General features: G+C 46.0%; 1 protein-coding gene across 4 annotated transcripts in view; it reads left to right on the top strand.

Moving 5' to 3' along the window:
- The window catches only part of LOC144612418 (phosphatidylinositol 4-phosphate 5-kinase type-1 alpha-like), a 60615-nt gene extending 46412 nt beyond the window's left edge, over nt 1-14203 (top strand). For 2 of the 4 annotated variants that reach the window (XM_078432036.1, XM_078432035.1), the window contains 4 exons: nt 2245-2392; nt 3081-3155; nt 4532-4652; nt 7200-8278. In XM_078432036.1, coding sequence (XP_078288162.1) covers nt 2245-2392; nt 3081-3155; nt 4532-4652; nt 7200-7331 — 476 coding nt within the window. In that variant the 3' untranslated portion in view covers nt 7332-8278. Of the gene's footprint in view, nt 1-2244; nt 2393-3080; nt 3156-4531; nt 4653-7199; nt 8279-8303 lie in introns of those variants that run through there. The other 2 variants (XM_078432038.1, XM_078432039.1) reach the window with 2 other exon arrangements.
- Nucleotides 14204-19599: the final 5396 nt, after the last annotated feature.

Genomic DNA, 19599 nt, shown 5'->3' with positions numbered 1-19599 from the left:
ATAACTATCTCCACATTTAATTCATCCACCTTATTACGTATACTCCTTGCATTGAGACACAAAGCCTTCAGGCTTGTTTTTATAACACTCTTGCCCCTTGTATAATTATGTTGCAAAGTGGTCCTTTTTGATTTTTGCCCTGGATTTGTCTGCCTGCCACTTTTACTTTTCACCTTGCTACCTATTGTTTCTACCCTCACTTTACACCCCTCTGTCTCTCTGTTCATGTTCCCATCCCCCTGCCACATTAGTTTAACTCCTCCCCGACAGCACTAGCAAACACTCCCCCAAGGACATTGGTTCCATTCCAGCTCAGGTGCAGACCGTCCTGTTTGTACTGGTCCCACCTCCCCCAGAACTGGTTCCAATGTCCTAGAAATTTGAATCCCTCCCCCTTGCACCATTTTTCAAGCCACGTATTCATCTGAAATATCCTCCTATTTCTACTCTGACTAGCACGTGGCACTGGTAGTAATCCAGAGATTATTACCTTTGAGGTCCTACTTTTAAGTTTATCTCCTAGCTCCCTAAATTCACCTTGTAGGACCTCATCCCGTTTTGTACCTATATCGTTGGTGCCAATGTGCACCACGACAACTGGCTGTTCACCCTCCCCCTCCAGAATGTTCTGCAGCCGCTCTGAGACATCCCTGACCCTTGCACCAGGGAGGCAACATACCATCCTGGAGTCTCGTTTGCGGCTGCAGAAACGCCTATCTATTCCCCTTACAATTGAATCCCCTATCACTATAGCCCTTCCGCTCTTTTTCCTCCCCTCCTTTGCCGCAGAGCCACCCACGGTGCCATGAACTTGGCTGCTGCTGCCTTCCCCTGATGAGGCATCTCCCCCAACAGTATCCAAAATGGCATATCTGTTTAGGAGGGAGATGACCGCAGGGGACTCCTGCACTACCTTCTTTATGCTACGCTGGCTAGTGGCCACCCTTTCCCTTTTTGTCTGCTTAACCTTTACCTGTGGTGTGGCCAACTCACTAAACGTGCTATTCACGACTTTCTCAGCATCGCGGATGCTCCAGAATGAATCCAACCGCAGCTCCAACCGTTCAATGCGGTTTACCAGGAGCTGCAGCTGGACACACTTCCTGCACACGTAGTCATCAGGGACACCGTCAGTATCCCTGATTTCCCACATGCTACAGGATGAGCAAACCACGGGGTCGATCTCAGCTGACAAGGCTTACCCTTTATATTACTCAAATCCCTTAAATTAAATCAAATCAAATCAGCACACTCCCTATTTAAAAATCGTGATCCTTTTAAGCTGTACCTTTATCTAAAAAACCCAGAACCCGTAACTCAAAGTGCTATCAGAAAGCAGAAATACAAACCTGGGGTTACTCACCAATCAGCTGCTCCCTCCCGCTTACTCACCAATCAGCTGGTCCCTTTTTCAAGTCACTTTTTCAAGTGTGACGCGCTAATGGAACGTTGCAGAGAGTGGTCGCTCCCACCTCTCCAACGGCTCCTGGGCCTCTGGAACAAAGCCTCGCGCTCAGTTTTAAACTCACCGCACGGACGCTGTCCCAGTCGCTCCCACCTCTCCAACGGCTCCTGGGCCTCTCCTCCAACGGCTCCTGGGCCTCTCCAGAGATGCTGCCTGTCCCACTGATTTACTCCAGCATTTTGTGTCTATCTTCAGTATGTTCCAGATAATCTTGTTTACAGCTTGTCCCTGTGCTCACCCAGGTTTTACCCTATCAGAGAATCCCCCTCCCCCACCTTCCCTGCAGCTTAAAAGACTGTTTCTCCTTCCCAATTCTGATGAAGGATCCTTGATATGGAACTGTAACTCTTAGTATAGGACAGTGGGAGAGAACATAAGGTAGACCAAGTAGGTTTGAGTTTGATGTGAAACTGAAACTATGGCTTGACCTACTCAGTGTTTCCAGGATCTTCTGTTTGTGGTTTAAATTTCGAACAACCGCAGTTTTTTAGTTTGGTGTAATGGCAATACAATGGTTTCATGGTCACCATCACTGGCTAGATTTTCACAATTCCTGATTTGCTTAGTCATCCTGCACATCTTTCCTGACTATTTTGGTGAAATTGGAAACCACTGCTCACCATTCAGTACAATAATGAATGAATGGCTTTGCAAGGCCAGGCTGGGAACAAGATCTGCATTTGGTGTCCTCGTCAAAGAGGAAGAGTGAGGAAGTGTGACTCGAACTCTGGCTTTTGCTCTTCACTCATCAATGTCATTATTGTTGTCCTTTACCTCAGGAGCATATCGGGGTCGGCCTGACATCCTACCCAGGACTCCGCCGCTGGATGAGGCTGCCAGCGACTCGGCAGCCACAACCTTGTCTAGTTCTTCCCTTGCTGAGCCTGGAGCGTTGGACAGCACCGGAGCAAACTCCCCAGTTACAAGGTCATTTACACGCTATAAACTATGCCGTTTGGCCCGTCATTCCACATTTCCCCGTTCTTTCCCAATAACCCTATAAATGCTTCCATGGTGATTATTTATTGCAGTATTACCCCGAGGTGACTATTTAATGCTTCAACATCTGATGATTGGAGGTCATTCTGGGCCTACCTCCCGCCTTGCATGACGATGCTTTCTAAAGCTCAGTCGGCATCCTCACTCACATCAGTCCATCGTCATAAGCCTTTATCGATTGACCTTGCTTTCTGGTAATCTGTTGTAGTAGTAACCAAGAAAGCTGTCAAGGGCAGGGCCATAGACATAAGCTATGTGGATTTCAGCAAGGCCTTTAAAATTCTGCATGGTCGGCTGCTCTAGGTTAGATTGCTTGAGGCCCAGGGAGAGCTGGCTAACTGAACACAGTATTGGCTTTGTATTAGAAAGGACAGCGATATGGTGGAAGTTTGTTTTCCAGACTGGAGGCCTGTGACTCCTAACAGACACTCCCTTGAGCTAAATTTGTCCTAATTTCCTGATGTGGTTTGGTGTAAAATTTTGTGTGGCCTATTCTGCAAAGCACCGTGGATAATTTTGCGAGCAATCAGTATAAATACAAATGTTTATATAATTTGAAGTGTCTGTATTTTAATGTAAATTGGTCTTTCATGTTCGGACATGATCTTGGTTGCAGGCCTCCTGGACTGGACACTCACACCACTGAGACTGAACAGTATCCAAATGCACTAGCGGCCAGCAGTGCCGAGAGGTGAGTGCAAGAATCAATCTGGTGCCATGTTGGTCTGTACGGTAGGCTGCGTCTCAAACTTGACATGGGCCCAGCTCACTCTCGCATGTGGCAAGTTGTGATTGGAGAGGTGGGGTTCTGTAGCTGTTGCTGAGGCCGTGACACTGTCAACCTATGTCTGCCTATTGATTAACTATTTGCTGCTGGATCTTGGTGAGGTCGTAGTGTCCTGCATCTTTGTCTGGATTTTGAGGGTTTGGCTGTTTTTAGATCTGTTAGAGTTGCTCTCTCAATACTGGGATGCTGCCCAATCTCCACTATTGATGTCTTAATTTGCCTGAGAATCCCTCCCTGAACCTCAAAGGTATTTATTCACAAATGCTGGAGTAACTCAGCGCGTCAGGCAGCATCTCAGGAGAGAAGGAATGGGCGACGTTTTGGGTCGAGACCCTTCTTCAGACTCTCTGGGTCAAAATGTGGTCGTAGAGCAGGAGGGCAGGAGAAACTCTCTTCGACAAGAGTTTAACAACATGCTCTCTTGCTGCTGTTCTCCTCCTCCCTGAACCTCTATCTTTTTCTCCTTTCATATCATTTTTGCTAGGTTTAGTTGCTATAAAATTGCAGTTGTTGCTGGTTAGCTCTGTCTAGTTCAAGATTATAACTTGGCACTGGTGCTGGAGTGGGAGAGATCTGGATTTGAGCGTGGTTAAAAACTGACCTTTAAAAGATTAGGTGATTAACTCATTGATCCTATTGGGTAAAACGTGCAGAGAGCTTGACACAGAAGCTGTTCAGAAGGTTTCCCCTGACCAGTCAAGTTTAAACGCTGGGCACTCAGGGTAAGGAGTGAGACAGAGGGCAGAGATGAGATATTTCTTCAAGGACAGTAAATATTTCTCTCCCACAGGATCGGTGCTACTCACTGAGTATATTTGAATCTGGGAGATTCTTGAAAAAGGAAGGGGTGATATAGTCAGAAAGGGAAGTGGAATTGAGTTACAGGATTGGAGTAAATATGTTGGGTTCTTATGGCCAGACTCTGGATTGGTGAGAGTCTGGCTCTTGATTCTCGACAGTGACTTCAAATCCCAGCCTATCCAGTCTCTGCAAAGGGCTCTGAAGGTAAAGTGCTGTTGTCACCAAGCAATGGCCGAGCCAGTAACCCTTTCTGCAGATTCAGGCAGTTCATCATCGCCCACCAACCAGAAATTGATGATCCAGGTTCTATTTCACAGCCTTGGTGATTGACCACTGCCTTCAGCAGTTGCTAATCTCAGCCCTTAAACGGGCCATGTTATTCCAACCTACATGCAGAAGAACCTGACTCTTGAAGGAATTTAATGCCTGTACTTTCTTCAACTTGCCCCTTTCTTCACCACCTCCCCGCTCTTCCGCAGTATGCCTCCAATTGTATCAGAGCCTGCCCCGGGGACCCCTCTATCAGAGCTGTCTGTTGTGTCAAAGTCAGAGGAGGGCACCCGGTGCCATGACACGCTGTTAGAAACTGAAATCTGCTTTGTAAGTACCATGTTTGGGGCTGGATATGGGTGGTGACTGACTGACTGTGGCAATGGAGTTGAGGGGCTGCTTTCCATTCGTTCGCGTAGCGAAGCAAATTTATTGGCAGATAAAATAATTGTTTGCACTTAAGTGCTTGTGTAGTGCAAATGACAGATCCCTTGGGCAAGGATCCAATAATTATCCTTGGTGAATTATCCTTCACCAAAAGATGCCAATGCATTTTCACGTCTGGTTAAATGTAAAGTTTTTGATCAGGTGGTCTCAAAGTTGGGGATAGCTTCCCATTCCTTACCTCCACCGAGGCCCTATCCTACTGATCTCCTCACAGGTTATCGTGCTGCCTGCCGTTCACCTCAGAGGTTGTGCTGTAGTTATGTTCTGATCGGCAAAATCCGTTTTTTGAAATGTGCCCTTTTTGCTGCCAGCCACGTGCACAGCAGGAGCAGGTATCGCCCACTCAGTCCTGTGAACCTGTTGTGCCAGTCAGTGCTCACTGCTGATCTAGCTGTAAGCTTCGTCTTGCCTTCCTGCTCTCCACTGCATGAATTTCTCTACTTTAAAATATACAAAGCCACTTCTTCCTCCAGTTCCTCCTTTGTGGATGAGAGTTCCAAAGATCTTCTGAAATAAAGAAACATTTCTTCTGTCTTAGCTTTAAACATTGACTCCCCCACCTCGCCACCCCTCCAGTTCTAGGTTTTCCCACAGAGAAATATTCTCTCTGTATCCACTCAATCAAGATCCCGGAGGATATTGTGTTTCAGTCAAGTCCCTTCTCATTCTTCTAAATTACAGACGATAGAAACCTAGTGTCTCCAATCTTTCCTTCTCAGACAACCCACACTTGCAGATATCCATACAATAATCTTCAGCATTTTTTTTTAATGAAACTTCCTTCGTTAAGTTGAGGGACAAATATGTAGGCAGATAATGGAAAGGTGTAAAATTAACAGGTCTCTTGCTATCCACTTTGCTGCTGTAACACTAAATTTCCCCGGTGTGGGACGAATAAAGGAATATATTAATTGTTGCACAGGGTGACTAACGTTTTCCAATGTTGGTTGGGACAGCTACATGTAATCTTCATACACATTTGTTCCTCCAATTCCTGTGGATTATTGGTATGATGTTCTTCCTAATTAAAAAGGCAGCACCTCTTCTCTCATTCAACCCAATGGTATGAACATTGAATTCTCCAGTCTTAGGTAACTAACCCACAGCCGCCCCCATTCCCCTCCCCTTTCACACCCAAGAACCCCTTCACCTTTCTTCTCCCCCACCTTTCCCCTCCCTTACACCATGGCCGACCCTTCTCCCCCACCTTTCCCCTCCCTTACACCATGGCCGACCCTTCTCCCCCACCTTTCCCCTCCCTTACACCATGGCCGACCCTTCTCCCCCACCTTTCCCCTCCCTTACACCATGGCCGACCCTTCTCCCCCTCCCCCCTGTACCGCTTCCAATGGGTACACAATTCACAACTTCTCTATCCCCGAGTTTAACAATCGGAATTTGTTATCCTTTTACACACACACCAGTCTTTTCATCTCTATCCTTTGTCTAGTAATCAGCTTATCAACAAAAAACCCTGGCCTGTGTTCACCTATTGCTGGCCTGTCCTGCCCCATCTCTTTTCCAGGTTTCTTTTCCACTGCCCTGCAATCAGTCTGAAGAAGGGTCCCAACCTGAAACATCAGGATGCTGCCTGACCCACTGAGTTATTCCAGCATTTTGTCTTTCTTTTGTATCTGCAGCATCTGCAGTCCCTTGTTATTCTTCTATAATCATCATGCTTATTGCATAGGTATCCCTGAACATCCAGCTGTGAGTCCTGCCCCTCCCATAACCATAACTATAGTATTCTGCTTTCATCTCCCACCCCTGTCATGCTTGCTTCTTGGCCCTGCCTATACTGTCTACTCAACCTGCTTTAATATTGATATTTGCCCATCTACCATGTTCTTTCTTTGAGCCCACCTTCCTGTCAGACTAGATATTGGAGTAGTTTTATGTATGGAAGGGGTGGGTGATTTGATTTATCGTCATGGTTGACAGCCTTGGCTCATCCATTTGCAGCTCCACTCAGTGCTTTTTGATTGACAGATAAGAATATTAGCGTATTAGGTGAGAACAGTCCCTAACCACTGCTCCTTTGTTCCTTGTCAACCTTTTATTTCTCCTCTGTTTTGTCCATAACCTGACATTGGCCTGTCTCCCTCTGACCATCCCATCTGATTGCTCCCTGTCATTACACAATGCATTTTGACTGATGATTGTGCAGGCATGTAACAAAAGTCTTGCTTCTCTAATTAAAAAATAACAATGGAATGATAACCCTTTGATTCTGCTGTGTTGCATGCATGCTGTGTGTGGTATCATCTACAGAAACTGACTTCCTCGATATTAAATTAAAAGATAAGTTCCTAATTGTGACCTTTCTGATGTGTATAAATTGCCTTAACATCTACCTCTCCTCCTCTCTGCTGCTTTCCATGTTGCACTTTCTTTTTGGTGGTTTGCCTCGCTGTGCTAAATCTTCACCAGTTCTTGGAGGGAAGGTATTGGATTTGCTCATCGCCTGTACTTCCCAGGCCCCCATGTCTTCCAAAGCCTCCAGAGGCTAATAGCAAGGATGTCAAAGTAAGTTATCTCCTGCAAAACTCCATCCTGATGTAGAGTCGGCACCATGTGGACTTGCCATTTCCGTTTCCCAGCCTACTTCTCCCAACATCCATTATTAGCTAGTCACCATATTGAAGAATTGCTTGATTGCTGGCGACATGCTACACTGAAGGCTTTGAGCAAGGCTTCTGCACGCTGAGGCTTCTGCACGGTGAGGAGATGCCATCTCCTTGAGCAGACATCACACAGCCCCAATCTGCCCTTTTAAACTGGACAAGGTTTAAAAATCCCATGGCCATCGTTTTGCAGGGAGTTCTCCAATGTCCTAACCATCATTACTTCCTTGGTCAAAGCATTGAAGCCAAGCCGAATGCACTGCTTATTCATCTTCGTTTAGACTGCATTTCTGCATGGCATGATTCCACAGCACCTGCAGCCTCCAATTGCATCCTTTTATAAGCACCAAGGTATTTCTTGAGGATTTGCAGGGCCATGCATGGAGATAGGACAGGTGACCAAAAGCTTGTGTAGAGAGGGAGCTTTGCAGAGCATTGTGAAAGCAAGAGAGATTCAAGAGGGAAATCCCAGAGCAGTTAGCACAGCTGGCAGTGGAGATCAAAGGGGTTTGCTGGGTGATCCATGGGCCTGAGATCCAACTATTCATCAATAATCAGTTGTGAAGGAGGCTGGAGGTCAGTAGATGTGTGGGGACCTGTGGAAGGCAGGTGGTGAAGGGCAGAGTGCTTGGTGTTTTGTTCCATTTACCAGCCTTGGTACTGGGAATTAGTCAACTGTGAAGGCATGTAATTCAAGGATGTGTCAACAGAGTCTCGGACCTGTGCCCACAGCCTGCCTGTTGCTGGTGTTGTCAGATGGTAAGTACAGGCTGGTACCATACAAACATGGATTGTAGAAGTGTTGCTAGCCCCCAGTGGAGCAGATTTGCAGAGAAGCCATCTTCATCTGGGGTTTGTATTTATTTTGGTCCCTATCTCTGAGAAACTAACTGTGTCTGTTCTTTTTCAGTGACCAGGATGGGATGTGAAGTGCATCCACTCGTTCACATCTGCCTACATGCTGTGCATGGGTCAGTTCATGTCTATCCCGGCAACTGCCCAGGAACTACAGAAATAAGCAAGGCTTTAATGAGCAGCTTATTTTAAAGGATACCTAACGGGAGAGGGGAGATTTCACACAGCAACCCTTCCCTTGCTGGCTTTGACACCAATCAGGCAGCCTTGGTAATATCCACTGTTGTTGCTGAACGTGAGGGAGAGGGACAGTAGTGTGTCGGAATTCTTTGTATAAGCAGTTTAATTCCTTTCTCCAGAGCCTGGTGAAGGATTGTTTGGGACCTTTTGCTCCTCAGAAATTGAACAAAGGTGCCAGGTTTTGTTACTCTGCTGGGTACCCCTGCCAAAAACCTCTTCTCTTCCCGTTTAAATGTCTATATTAGACACTTTTTAACCCTGCAATTCCCAAGGCCTTACCTTACAGACTGTTACATGTATATTCGTGCATTTTCCTGAAATAATATTTATGGACATATTTAAACAAAAGGTGTTTTTCAGTTGTTGAGCCGGGAAGAATTTTGCCTTTAGCAGACTTTTTTAAATGGAGAATGAAAAGTGGATGTCTGAAAACCTGAGAATGGACATTGTGGAATCCCATGTATGCCTCCACTGCAGGGTGCACTGACATGCTGCGGGATTCTCCATTATGTATGCAAAAGCTGTAACCTTCTGCTTTGTGTTGGTGCCAATTTGTCTTGTGAAGGAATTATCCTATTGGCGCAATCAAGCTAGTTTCATGCCTGCCAGCTATTTGCCACAAACGAATCAGGCATTGAGAACTAGACGATCTCTCGAGCGTGCTTAATATCTTTTACATACAGAACTGGTTGTTCATGGATTAGCATCGTGACCTTCTCCGAAGAAACGCAGAGCTGCTGGAAGTGCTGTTACTGGGCATGAAGTTTTAAATCAACTGCTGAGGGCATAGTGGGGGGGCTGGTGAATCTACAAAGTCAAGGCCTTCCTGTTCCGTGGATGCAGTGAACACACCTGTCTTTCAACACAGTTGACCATCATTGGGTTGGGTGGATGTTGGGTGCCCCACCCCGTTGGGAGTAAGGAGAATATGTGCAAATTATTCCCCACTCAAACACCTGAAACCCTACCCTCTACTGTACACTCTGCCCATATTTATAGCCCCACTGCCTGTTCCTGTGCAATGTTGCTGCTGTGTGACTTTTGTCTACATAATCCCAATTTAATCTCAGGATTGTTGAAGTTGGGTGTGGGGTTTTCATGTCTAAATTGATTTTTCATCAAAAGTTCTCTTGCCATGCACCAGTTCAGTGGAGTGCAGGCAGGTTCCAGTGGGGTTGGGCGGCACATCTAGAAAGCCTGGGTTTATTAGCTGACATTTCTCCGAGTTGCGGCCTGTTCACTGGCTCTAGCGTCTCCACCAACTGATATGATGTCCTCAGGATGGTGATTTGCCCTTGACCTGAAAGCTTTGAATTTTGGTTTTAGTCTTGGGGAACTTTTTGAGTTCTACTTGTCTGCCACTTTGAAGGCCTATCCAGTGATAATGACTGTCAATGTAGAGTTGCTGGGAGACTCCGGCCTTCTCACCACCATGCTGTATCTACAGGGGAGAGGTGGTGGCTGAGAGAACCACTTTGTGGGAATGAACCATTTGTCCTTCACCTCCCCTCTCACATTTGAAGAAAATGTGTGCATTGTTACACCTGGCAGTTAACAAGATTGAGGGGTAGACTCGGCCTTGATGCTGTGCATGGTGTCCAATGCAGAGTCTCTCGAACACCCCTCTAATTCTAACCCCAACCCCAATCCTCTTCAGCCCAGCCTGGAGGGACAACATTTCATTGCCAAACCATGGTTGTGTTCCTATAAAGCTGCTCTTGTTTAAATCATGGACTATTGCAACCCCACTGATTATTACACATTAATGTCTTTAAGTTCTCAAATGTTTACATTTAACATAAGGGGGCTCAGTACAAAAGTTGTGTAAGGTAACATTCTTCACGGTGTTAATCTGACTTTATACACAGTGACACGTGCATCCTTTTTTTGCCACTCGAGTTTGTGTCAGTGCCCTTCACACCCACTCAGCGATAATACTACTTTTGAAAACAGGAACAATGTAAGCTGTGTGTTTTGCAGTGTTTTAAGTCAAAGTGGGGGTTTTAGCCACGGCTAATCAGGTCAGCAGCAGTTGCTGTAATTGTTACTAGAATCTCAAGTGTGTGATGGTGCTTTGGCACACATTCTAGTTCTTTTCACTCCCACTCTCTGGGCTGGAGAGAGAAACCCAACCCAGACTCCTGTGTCCAGAGAGGTCTGGAGTTTTAAAAACATAGAAAATAGGTGCAGGAGCAGGCCGAACCAGCACCGCCATTCAATATGATTATGGCTGATCATCCAGAATCAGTACTCTGTTCCAGCTAATGGTGTAGACTGCAAAGTGGCTGGCACCATTAACCCTCGCCACACTCCAGCTCCCCCCCATGGGGTGATAGCCCCCAACCACAGCACTGATTAGCCACGGCCTCTATTCTGTACTCTGGGCAAGAGGAGGGAGATCCCTGAAACTGATGTCTGTTATTTTCTGAAAGACCACTGCACACATTGAAATGAATCGGTGCAGAACACACATGCCGGGGTTTTCCTGTATTTCCCCATGTTTGCATCTCCTCTCCTCAGGTGGTCCCTCAGACTCGCGCACGCACTTTGTAGTGGGACAATGTTGATGTTCTGGGTCAATATGCATTTACAGTGCCCACCATAATGTTTGGGACAAAGACCCATCGTTTATGTATTTGCCTCTGTAATTTCAGATTTATAATAGAAAAAATCACCTGTGGTTAAAGTGCACATTGTCAGATTTTAATAAAGGCCATTTGTATACATTTTGATTTCACCATGTAGAAATTACAGCAGTGTTTATACATAGTCCCCCCCATTTTAGGCCACCATAATGTTTGGGACACAGCAATGTCATGTAAACGAAAGTAGTTATGTTTAGTATTTTGTTGCATATCCTTTGCATGCAATGACTGCTTAATTCTGCGATTCATGGACATCACCAGTTGCTGGGTTTCTTCTCAGGTGATGCTCTGCCAGGCCTGTATTGCAGCCATCTTTAGCTTATGCTTGTTTGGGGGGCTAGTCCCCTTCAGTTTTCTCTTCAGCATATAAAAGGCATGCTCAATTGGGTTCAGGTCGGGTGATTGACTTGGCCACTCAAGAATTGACCAGTTTTTAGCTATGAAAAACTCATTTGTTGCTTGCTTTAGCAGTATGTTTGGGATAATTATCGTGCTGTAAAATGAACCGCCGGCCCATGAGTTTTGAGGCATTTATTTGAACTTCAGCAGATAGGATGTCTATCCACTTCAGAATTCATTGTGCTACTACCATCAGCAGTTGTATCGTCAATGAAGATAAGTGAGCCAGTACCTTCAACAGCCATACATGCCCAGGCCATAACACCCCCACCACCGTGTTTCACAGATGAGGTGGTATGCTTTGGATCTTGGGCAGTTCCTTCTCTCCTCCATACTTTGCCCTTGCCATCACTCTGTAATAAGTTAATCTTTGTTTCATCTGTCCACAAGATCTTTTCCCAGAACTGTGGTTGCTCTTTTAAGTACTTCTTGGCAAACTGTAACCTGGCCATCCTATTTTGGCAGCTAACCAGTGGTTTGCATCTTGCAGTGTAGCATCTGTATTTCTGTTCATGAAGTCTTCTGAGGACAGTAGTCATTGACAAATCCACACCTGACTCCTGAAGAGTGTTTCTGATCTGTCGGATAGGTGTGTTTTGGAATTTTTCTTTGTTAGAAACATAGAAAATAGGTGCAGGGGGAGGCCAGCACCACCATTCCTTCGAGCCAGCACCGCCATTCATTGTGATCATGGCTATAATAGAGGGAATTCTTCTGTCATCAGCTGTGGAGGTCTTCCTTGGCCTGTCAGTCCATTTGCGATTAGTAAGCTCACCAGTGTTCTCTTCTTAATGATGTTCCAAACAGTTGATTTTGGTAAGCCTAAGGTTTGGATGATCTCTCTTAACAGTTTTATTCTTGTTTCTCAGTCTCATAATAGCTTCTTTGACTTTCATTGGCACAACTTTGGTCCTCGTGTTGATAAACAGCAATAAAAGTTTCCAAAGGTGATGGAAAGACAGGAGGAAAGACTAGGTGCTGACCGCTCTCTTATACCTGCATTAACGGCGCAATTAAACACACAGGAGCAATTAAAAAGACCTGTGAAACCATGTGTCCCAAACGTTTTGGTGCCCTGAAATGGGGGACTATGTATAAACACAGCTGTAATTTCCACATGGTGAAACCAAAATGTATAAAAATACCCTTTAATAAAATCTGACAATGTGCACTTGAACCACGTGATTTTTTTTCTATTACAAATCTCAAATTGTGGAGTACAGAGGCAAATACATAAATAATGGGTCTTTGTCCCAAACATTATGGAGGGCACAATAAGAAGCAGGCAGGTCCAGGCTGGACATTTCTCTCTCAAATGTCTTGAGCACAAATGTTGACCCGAGGGAATGTTAGTTTGGGGTTATTTATATTCAATCACGCTGCTGATTTTTGGGATCTTGCCATGTAAAAATAGCCTGCCACATTTCTACATTATAGCAGTGATTCACTGCCCTGCCTGTGAAGTGCTTTGTGAAATACTGAGGGGCCAAGAAGTTGAGACAGCATTCCACTGCCCTCACGCCTTGGGGTGACTGACCTGTTTGCCAGTGTTGCATTGTCCAGATGCTCTGTCAGTATTTATGGTGGTGCTGGTGTGGGCACAATTGGCCAAATGGCTCACTGTGATGCAGCAGTGTATAAACTCTGACCTCTGCCTGGTCTGGACATGCGGCACTCAATTTCCGCCTCTGAACTGGTTCAGTTAACCACTAATATACCAATTGTGCAGTGCCATTCAGATTTAATTGCAGAGGAAGCGATGTTACTTCTCTGGCTCTGGAATGGAGGTATGGTTATGCATTAAAGCAACTTTAATACCAAATGCTCTATCCAGTTACTGTGTGAATGCAACAAGCTCTAATGTTGGTCTTGGTATTAATGCTTGAACATTTGTCTGCTTTGGACAGAAGTGTGAGACATTTGACAGCTGGCAAGACGTTTCTGGGTAGAGGAGATGGAGGGTTGTATGTCCAGTTCAGATTGATGTGCACTCTCGTGTTTTGGGGAATAACACCACATTTTATTGCAGCTATACAAAATCATCCCCACTTGGTTTTGATATTCCACAAAGGACGGTATGGGTAAAGGGTCCGAAACTGTTACAAATGTACCGGTGGGAGGGCTCCTCCAGCGAAGGATGTACTGCCACGCCAGGTGCAGTCATTCGGTTTCCCTCGCCACCGTGAAGGGAAATATCCCTTTTGTAGCTTTGGCTGTAAAATGTAAATAATGTAAAAGTCAGTGGGAGATTTGGGAGTATTCTTCAGAGCAAGGGTCTGAAATGGACAACCCTGCTGGATGGGGTGGATTTGGCTGGAATTCTTATTCAGGCCTGCAATAAGCTCTGGAGGATGGATTCTTCCTTTCCCCTTATAGTCATTGCCAGCCGTGGCTTTTGCTGGTGCCGCCCTGGCAAGAGGAAATGATCAGGATGTCTATTAGGGCTCTGTACGGTGTCCAATGTCTAACTTATCCGGGGCAGCTGGGGATGTGGTTGGGGTGGTGCCACTTTGGCTCAAGGAGCAGTGCCTCTGAATGAAATGTGTCTTTTGACTTGGGCCTGCTTTCATTCTGCCCATTGCCAATTCCTCAACACTGAGATAACAGTAAAGCATATTTAATTTGTACTGTTTAGATTTTTGTGAACATTGAAATATCTAACTTTTCATCAACTTTGTATCTGTATATAAATGGAAAGTTTGCCAAAATGTTTGTGTCTGCTTTTAACTGGGATGAATCAATGTTGGGAAAGTCCAGCTGGTCCAGGGGTGAAGTTTCCGAAGCAGGCATTTGACTTCAGTAAATGTTAATTATTTTGAAGCTGGTGTTCAGGCCAGAAACTGGGCAACATTTTTGTTCTGTAGACATAAGGAAGTGCAGATGCTGGATTCTACACATCTTTGCTCTGTACTAACGTTGCTGTTCCACATATCCTCCTCCATGCCTGTTAAAATCCATTTCTTTAATTCCACTAGCAATCAACTGGCAACTGTTGACTGACATCATTATCCTCTTACTTCAACTGAATACTGTCCCTGCCTGCTTCAAAGAAATTTCCATCATTCCAGTCCCCAAGAAAAGTCTGTCTTAATGACTACTGCCCAGTAGCGTTATCACGGACAATAATGAAGTGTTTTGAAAGATTAGTATTGGCCCACATCACACCGACCTTGGGCAATCTCAACCCTGTGAAATTTGCATAAAGGACAATAGGAGGCTGCCATCGGCTCTGGATTACTTGACAATAGGTGCAGGAGTAGGCCATTCGGCCCTTCGAGCCAGCACCGCACTAAGAACACTTATGCCAGGATGCCATTCCTTGACTACACCCAGTTTTTAGCACCACAATACTGAATGGGCGCCTCTTTAAACTCATGGACTTTGGCCTTGGGACCTCCATCTGCAACTGGCTTCTGGACTTCCTGACCAGCAATAGACAATAGACAATAGACAATAGGTGCAGGAGTAGGCCATTCAGCCCTTCGAGCCAGCACCGCCATTCAATGCGATCATGGCTGATCACTATCAATCAGTACCCCGTTCCTGCCTTCTCCCCATACCCCCTCACTCCGCTATCCTTAAGAGCTCTATCCAGCTCTCTCTTGAAAGCATCCAACGAACTGGCCTCCACTGCCTTCTGAGGCAGAGAATTCCACACCTTCACCACCCTCTGACTGAAAAAGTTCTTCCTCATCTCCGTTCTAAATGGCCTACCCCTTATTCTCAAACTGTGGCCCCTTGTTCTGGACTCCCCCAACATTGGGAACATGTTATCTGCCTCTAATGTGTCCAATCCCCTAATTATCTTATATGTTTCAATAAGATCCCCCCTCATCCTTCTAAATTCCAGTGTATACAAGCCCAATCGCTCCAGCCTTTCAACATACGACAGTCCCGCCATTCCGGGAATTAATCTAGTGAACCTACGCTGCACGCCCTCCATAGCAAGAATATCCTTCCTCAAATTTGGAGACCAAAACTGCACACAGTACTCCAGGTGCGGTCTCACCAGGGCCCGGTACAACTGTAGAAGGACCTCTTTGCTCCTATACTCAACTCCTCTTGTTACGAAGGCCAACATTCCATTGGCTTTCTTCACTGCCTGCTGAACCTGCATGCTTCCTTTCATTGACTGATGCACTAGGACACCCAGATCTCGTTGAACTCCCCCTCCTCCTAACTTGACACCATTCAGATAATAATCTGCCTTTCTATTCTTACTTCCAAAGTGAATAACCTCACACTTATCTACATTAAACTGCATCTGCCATGTATCCGCCCACTCACACAACCTGTCCAGGTCACCCTGCAGCCTTATTGCATCTTCCTCACAATTCACACTACCCCCCAACTTAGTATCATCTGCAAATTTGCTAATGGTACTTTTAATCCCTTCGTCTAAGTCATTAATGTATATCGTAAATAGCTGGGGTCCCAGCAGATCTCAGACAGTTAGAATTGGTCACAACATCATCTCCATCGTAACACTACTGCTCCTTAGGGTTGTATGCTTGGTCCTCAGCTCTGATCCCTGTAACCTATGTCTGTGGCAAGTACAATGCCAACTTGTTCTTGACATTTGGAAAGCTTATACCATAGTATCAGAACTAGTCTAATTGATCGAAGGGAGTGGGGATGTAAGCATAATTCTGTCTTCAGCAACAGAGCTGTTATGGAGATGGTAGACAACTTCAAGTTTCTAGGCATCCATATCACCAGAGACCTAACCAGGTCCTTTGCCGTGATCAGGGATGCACATCAATATTTACTTTCTGGGGCATTTGAGGAGATTGAGCATGTCCACAAGGATTCTATCAGATCAGATCAACTTGGCTTCCCTTGTCCACACTAACAGAAACATGCTGTCTTGAACGTTGAACAATCCCTGTTCCAGGCGTACACTGGCCCTATCTCCAAACTTTTTTTTATCTCCGTAACATTGACAACAGCATCGGTGATACCTCCTGCACCCATGAAGAACTCATGGGACTTCATCTACTTCACCACCAATTTCCATCCTGCACTCAAATTTCCTTGGACCATCTCCGACACTTTCCTCCCCTTTCTTGATCTCTCGGTCTCCTTCGCAGGAAACAGCCTATCGACACGTCTGTTACAAACCCACTGACTCCCACAACTATCACGACTACACTTCTCCCCACCCTGCATCCCCTATTCCCAATTCCTCTGCCTACCCTGCATCTGAGCCCAAGATGAGGTGTTCCATACTAGAACATCCAAGATGTCCTCATTCTTTAGGGAACGGGGGTTCCCCTCTCCTATCGTAGATGAGGCCCTCACTTGTGCCTCTTCGGTATCCTGCAGCTCCATCCTTACTCCTCCTCCCCCTAGTCGCGACAGAGACCCCCTACTCCTTGCCTTCCACTGCATTAGTTGTTGCATACAACACATAATCCTCCCAAATTTTCACCACCCCCAATGGGATCCCACCACGAGCCACATTTTCCCATCTCCATTCCTTTCCGTCTTCCACCGAGACCAATCCCTCCACAACCCCCTGGTTAACTCATCCCTTCCCACCCAAACCACCCCCTCCCCAGGTACCTTCCCCTGCAACCACAGATGCAATACTTGTCCCTTTACCTCCTCCCTCGACTCTGTCCAGGGACCCCAACAACCCTTTCAGGTTAGGCAGAGGTTCACTTGCACCTCCTCCAAAGTCATCTACTCATCCGCTGTTCAAGATGTGGACTCTTACACGTCGGCGAGACCAAACATCGACTGGGCGATCGATCACTGAACTCCTTTGCTCAGTCTGCTTGAACCGACCTGATCTCCCGGTTGCTAAACACGTTAATTCTCCTTCCCATTCTCACACAGACCTTTCCTACAACTACAATAGGCCCTCCTTGCTCTGAAACTCAAATCCTCTCACAATGAAGGCCAACATGCCATTGGCTTTCTTCACCGCCTGCTGTGCCTGAATGCTTACTTTCAGTGACTGATGTACAAGGACACCCCAGTCTCCCTTTGCACCTCCCCTTTTCCTAATCTGACACCATTTAGATATTAATCTGCCTTCCTGTTCTTGCCACCAAAGTGGATAACCTCACATTTATCCACATTATACTGCATCTGTCATGCTTGTGCCCACTTGCCCAACCTAACCAACTCACCCTGCAGCCTCATAGCATCCTCCTCGCAGCTCACACTGCCACCCAATGTGTAGGAAAGAACTGCGGATGCTGGTTTAAATTGAAGATAGACACAAATTGCTGGAGTAACTCAGCGGGACATGCAGCATCTCTGGAAAGCAGGAATGGGTGACTTTTCGGGTCGAGACCCTGAAAAAGGGTCTCGACCCAAAACGTCACCCATTCCTTCTCTCCAGAGATGCTGCCTGTCCCGCATTTTATAGACAATAGAAAATAGGAGCAGGAGAAGACCATTCGGCCCTTCGAGCCAGCACCGCCATTCAATGTGATCATGGCTGATCATTCTCAATCAGTACCCCGTTCCTGCCTTCTCCCCATACCCCCTGACTCCGCTATCCTTAAGAGCTCTATCTAGCTCTCTCTTGAATATATTCAGAGAATTGGCCTCCACTGCCCTCTGAGGCAGAGAATTCCATAGATTCACAACTCTCTGACTAAAAAAGTTTTTCCTCATCTCTGTTCTAAATGGCCTACCCCTTATTCTTAAACTGTGGCCCCTGGTTCTGGACTCCCCCAACATTGGGAACATGTTTCCTGCCTCTAACGTGTCCAACCCCTTAATAATTTTATACGTTTCGATAAGATCCCCTCTCATCCTTCTAAATTCCAGTGTATACAAACCTAGTCGCTCCAGCCTTTCAACATATGACAGTCCCGCCATTCCGGGAATTAACCTAGTAAACCTACGCTGCACGCCCTCAAATAGCAAGAATATCCTTCCTCAAATTTGGAGACCAAAACTGCACACAGTACTCCAGGTGCGGTCTCACTAGGGCCCTGTACAACTGCAGAAGGACCTCTTTGCTCCTACACTCAACTCCTCTTGTTATGAAGGCCAACATTCCATTGGCTTTCTTCACCGCCTGCTGTACCTGCATACTTCCTTTCAGTGATGGATGCACTAGGACACCCAGATCACGTTGTACGTCCCCTTTTCCTAACTTGACACCATTCAGATAATAATCTGCCTTCCTATTCTTACCACCAAAGTGGATAACCTCACACTTATCTACATTAAACTGCATCTGCCATGCATCCGCCCACTCACACAACCTGTCCAAGTCATCCTGCAACCTCATAGCATCTTCCTCACAGTTCACACTGCCACCTAGCTTTGTATCATCACCAAATTTGGTAATAGTACTTTTAATCCCTTCATCCAAGTCATTGATGTATATTGTAAATAGCTGCGGTCCCAACACCGAGCCTTGCGGTACCCCACTAGTCACTGCCTGCCATTCTGAAAGGGACCCATTTATCCCCACTCTTTGCTTTCTGTCTGTCAACCAACTTTCTATCCATGTCAGTACCCTACCTCCAATACCATGTGCTCTAATTTTGCCCACCAATCTCCTATGTGGGACCTTGTAGAAGGCTTTCTGAAAGTCGAGGTACACCACATCCACCGGCTCTCCCCTGTCAATTTTCCTAGTTACATCCTCAAAAAATTCCAGTAGATTAGTCAAGCACGATTTCTCCTTCGTAAATCCATGCTGACTCGGAACAATCCTGTTACTGCTATCCAAATGCTCCGCAATTTCGTCTTTTATAATTGACTCCAGCATCTTCCCCACCACTGATGTCAGACTAACTGGTCTATAATTTCCCGTTTTCTCTCTCCCTCCTTTCTTGAATTTTTTTGTGTCTACCAAGGTATCCAACGCTTGTTTGGAGGGTTACTGCCACCTGATACCACTCGTCTGCTTCTCCCTGTGATCACCAGCCGACGTGAATGAACCCTTGGTGTGGCCATCTCCCTGAAACTATTGCCTGCAACCCTCCACACTCCCCAATGTGCCCAACTTTTCGGATCGAGCCATGCGGCAGTTGGACACATTGAGTGGAGTTGCAGCTACTCACTGCCGGCAGACGACGTCTCATCGGAGCAGCA

The sequence above is a fragment of the Rhinoraja longicauda genome, chromosome 44 (genome assembly GCF_053455715.1).
Source record: "Rhinoraja longicauda isolate Sanriku21f chromosome 44, sRhiLon1.1, whole genome shotgun sequence".
NCBI classification, from domain to species: domain Eukaryota; kingdom Metazoa; phylum Chordata; class Chondrichthyes; order Rajiformes; family Arhynchobatidae; genus Rhinoraja; species Rhinoraja longicauda.
Note: the sequence above shows the minus strand (reverse complement) of the source record. Positions and strands in the feature narration are given on the sequence as shown.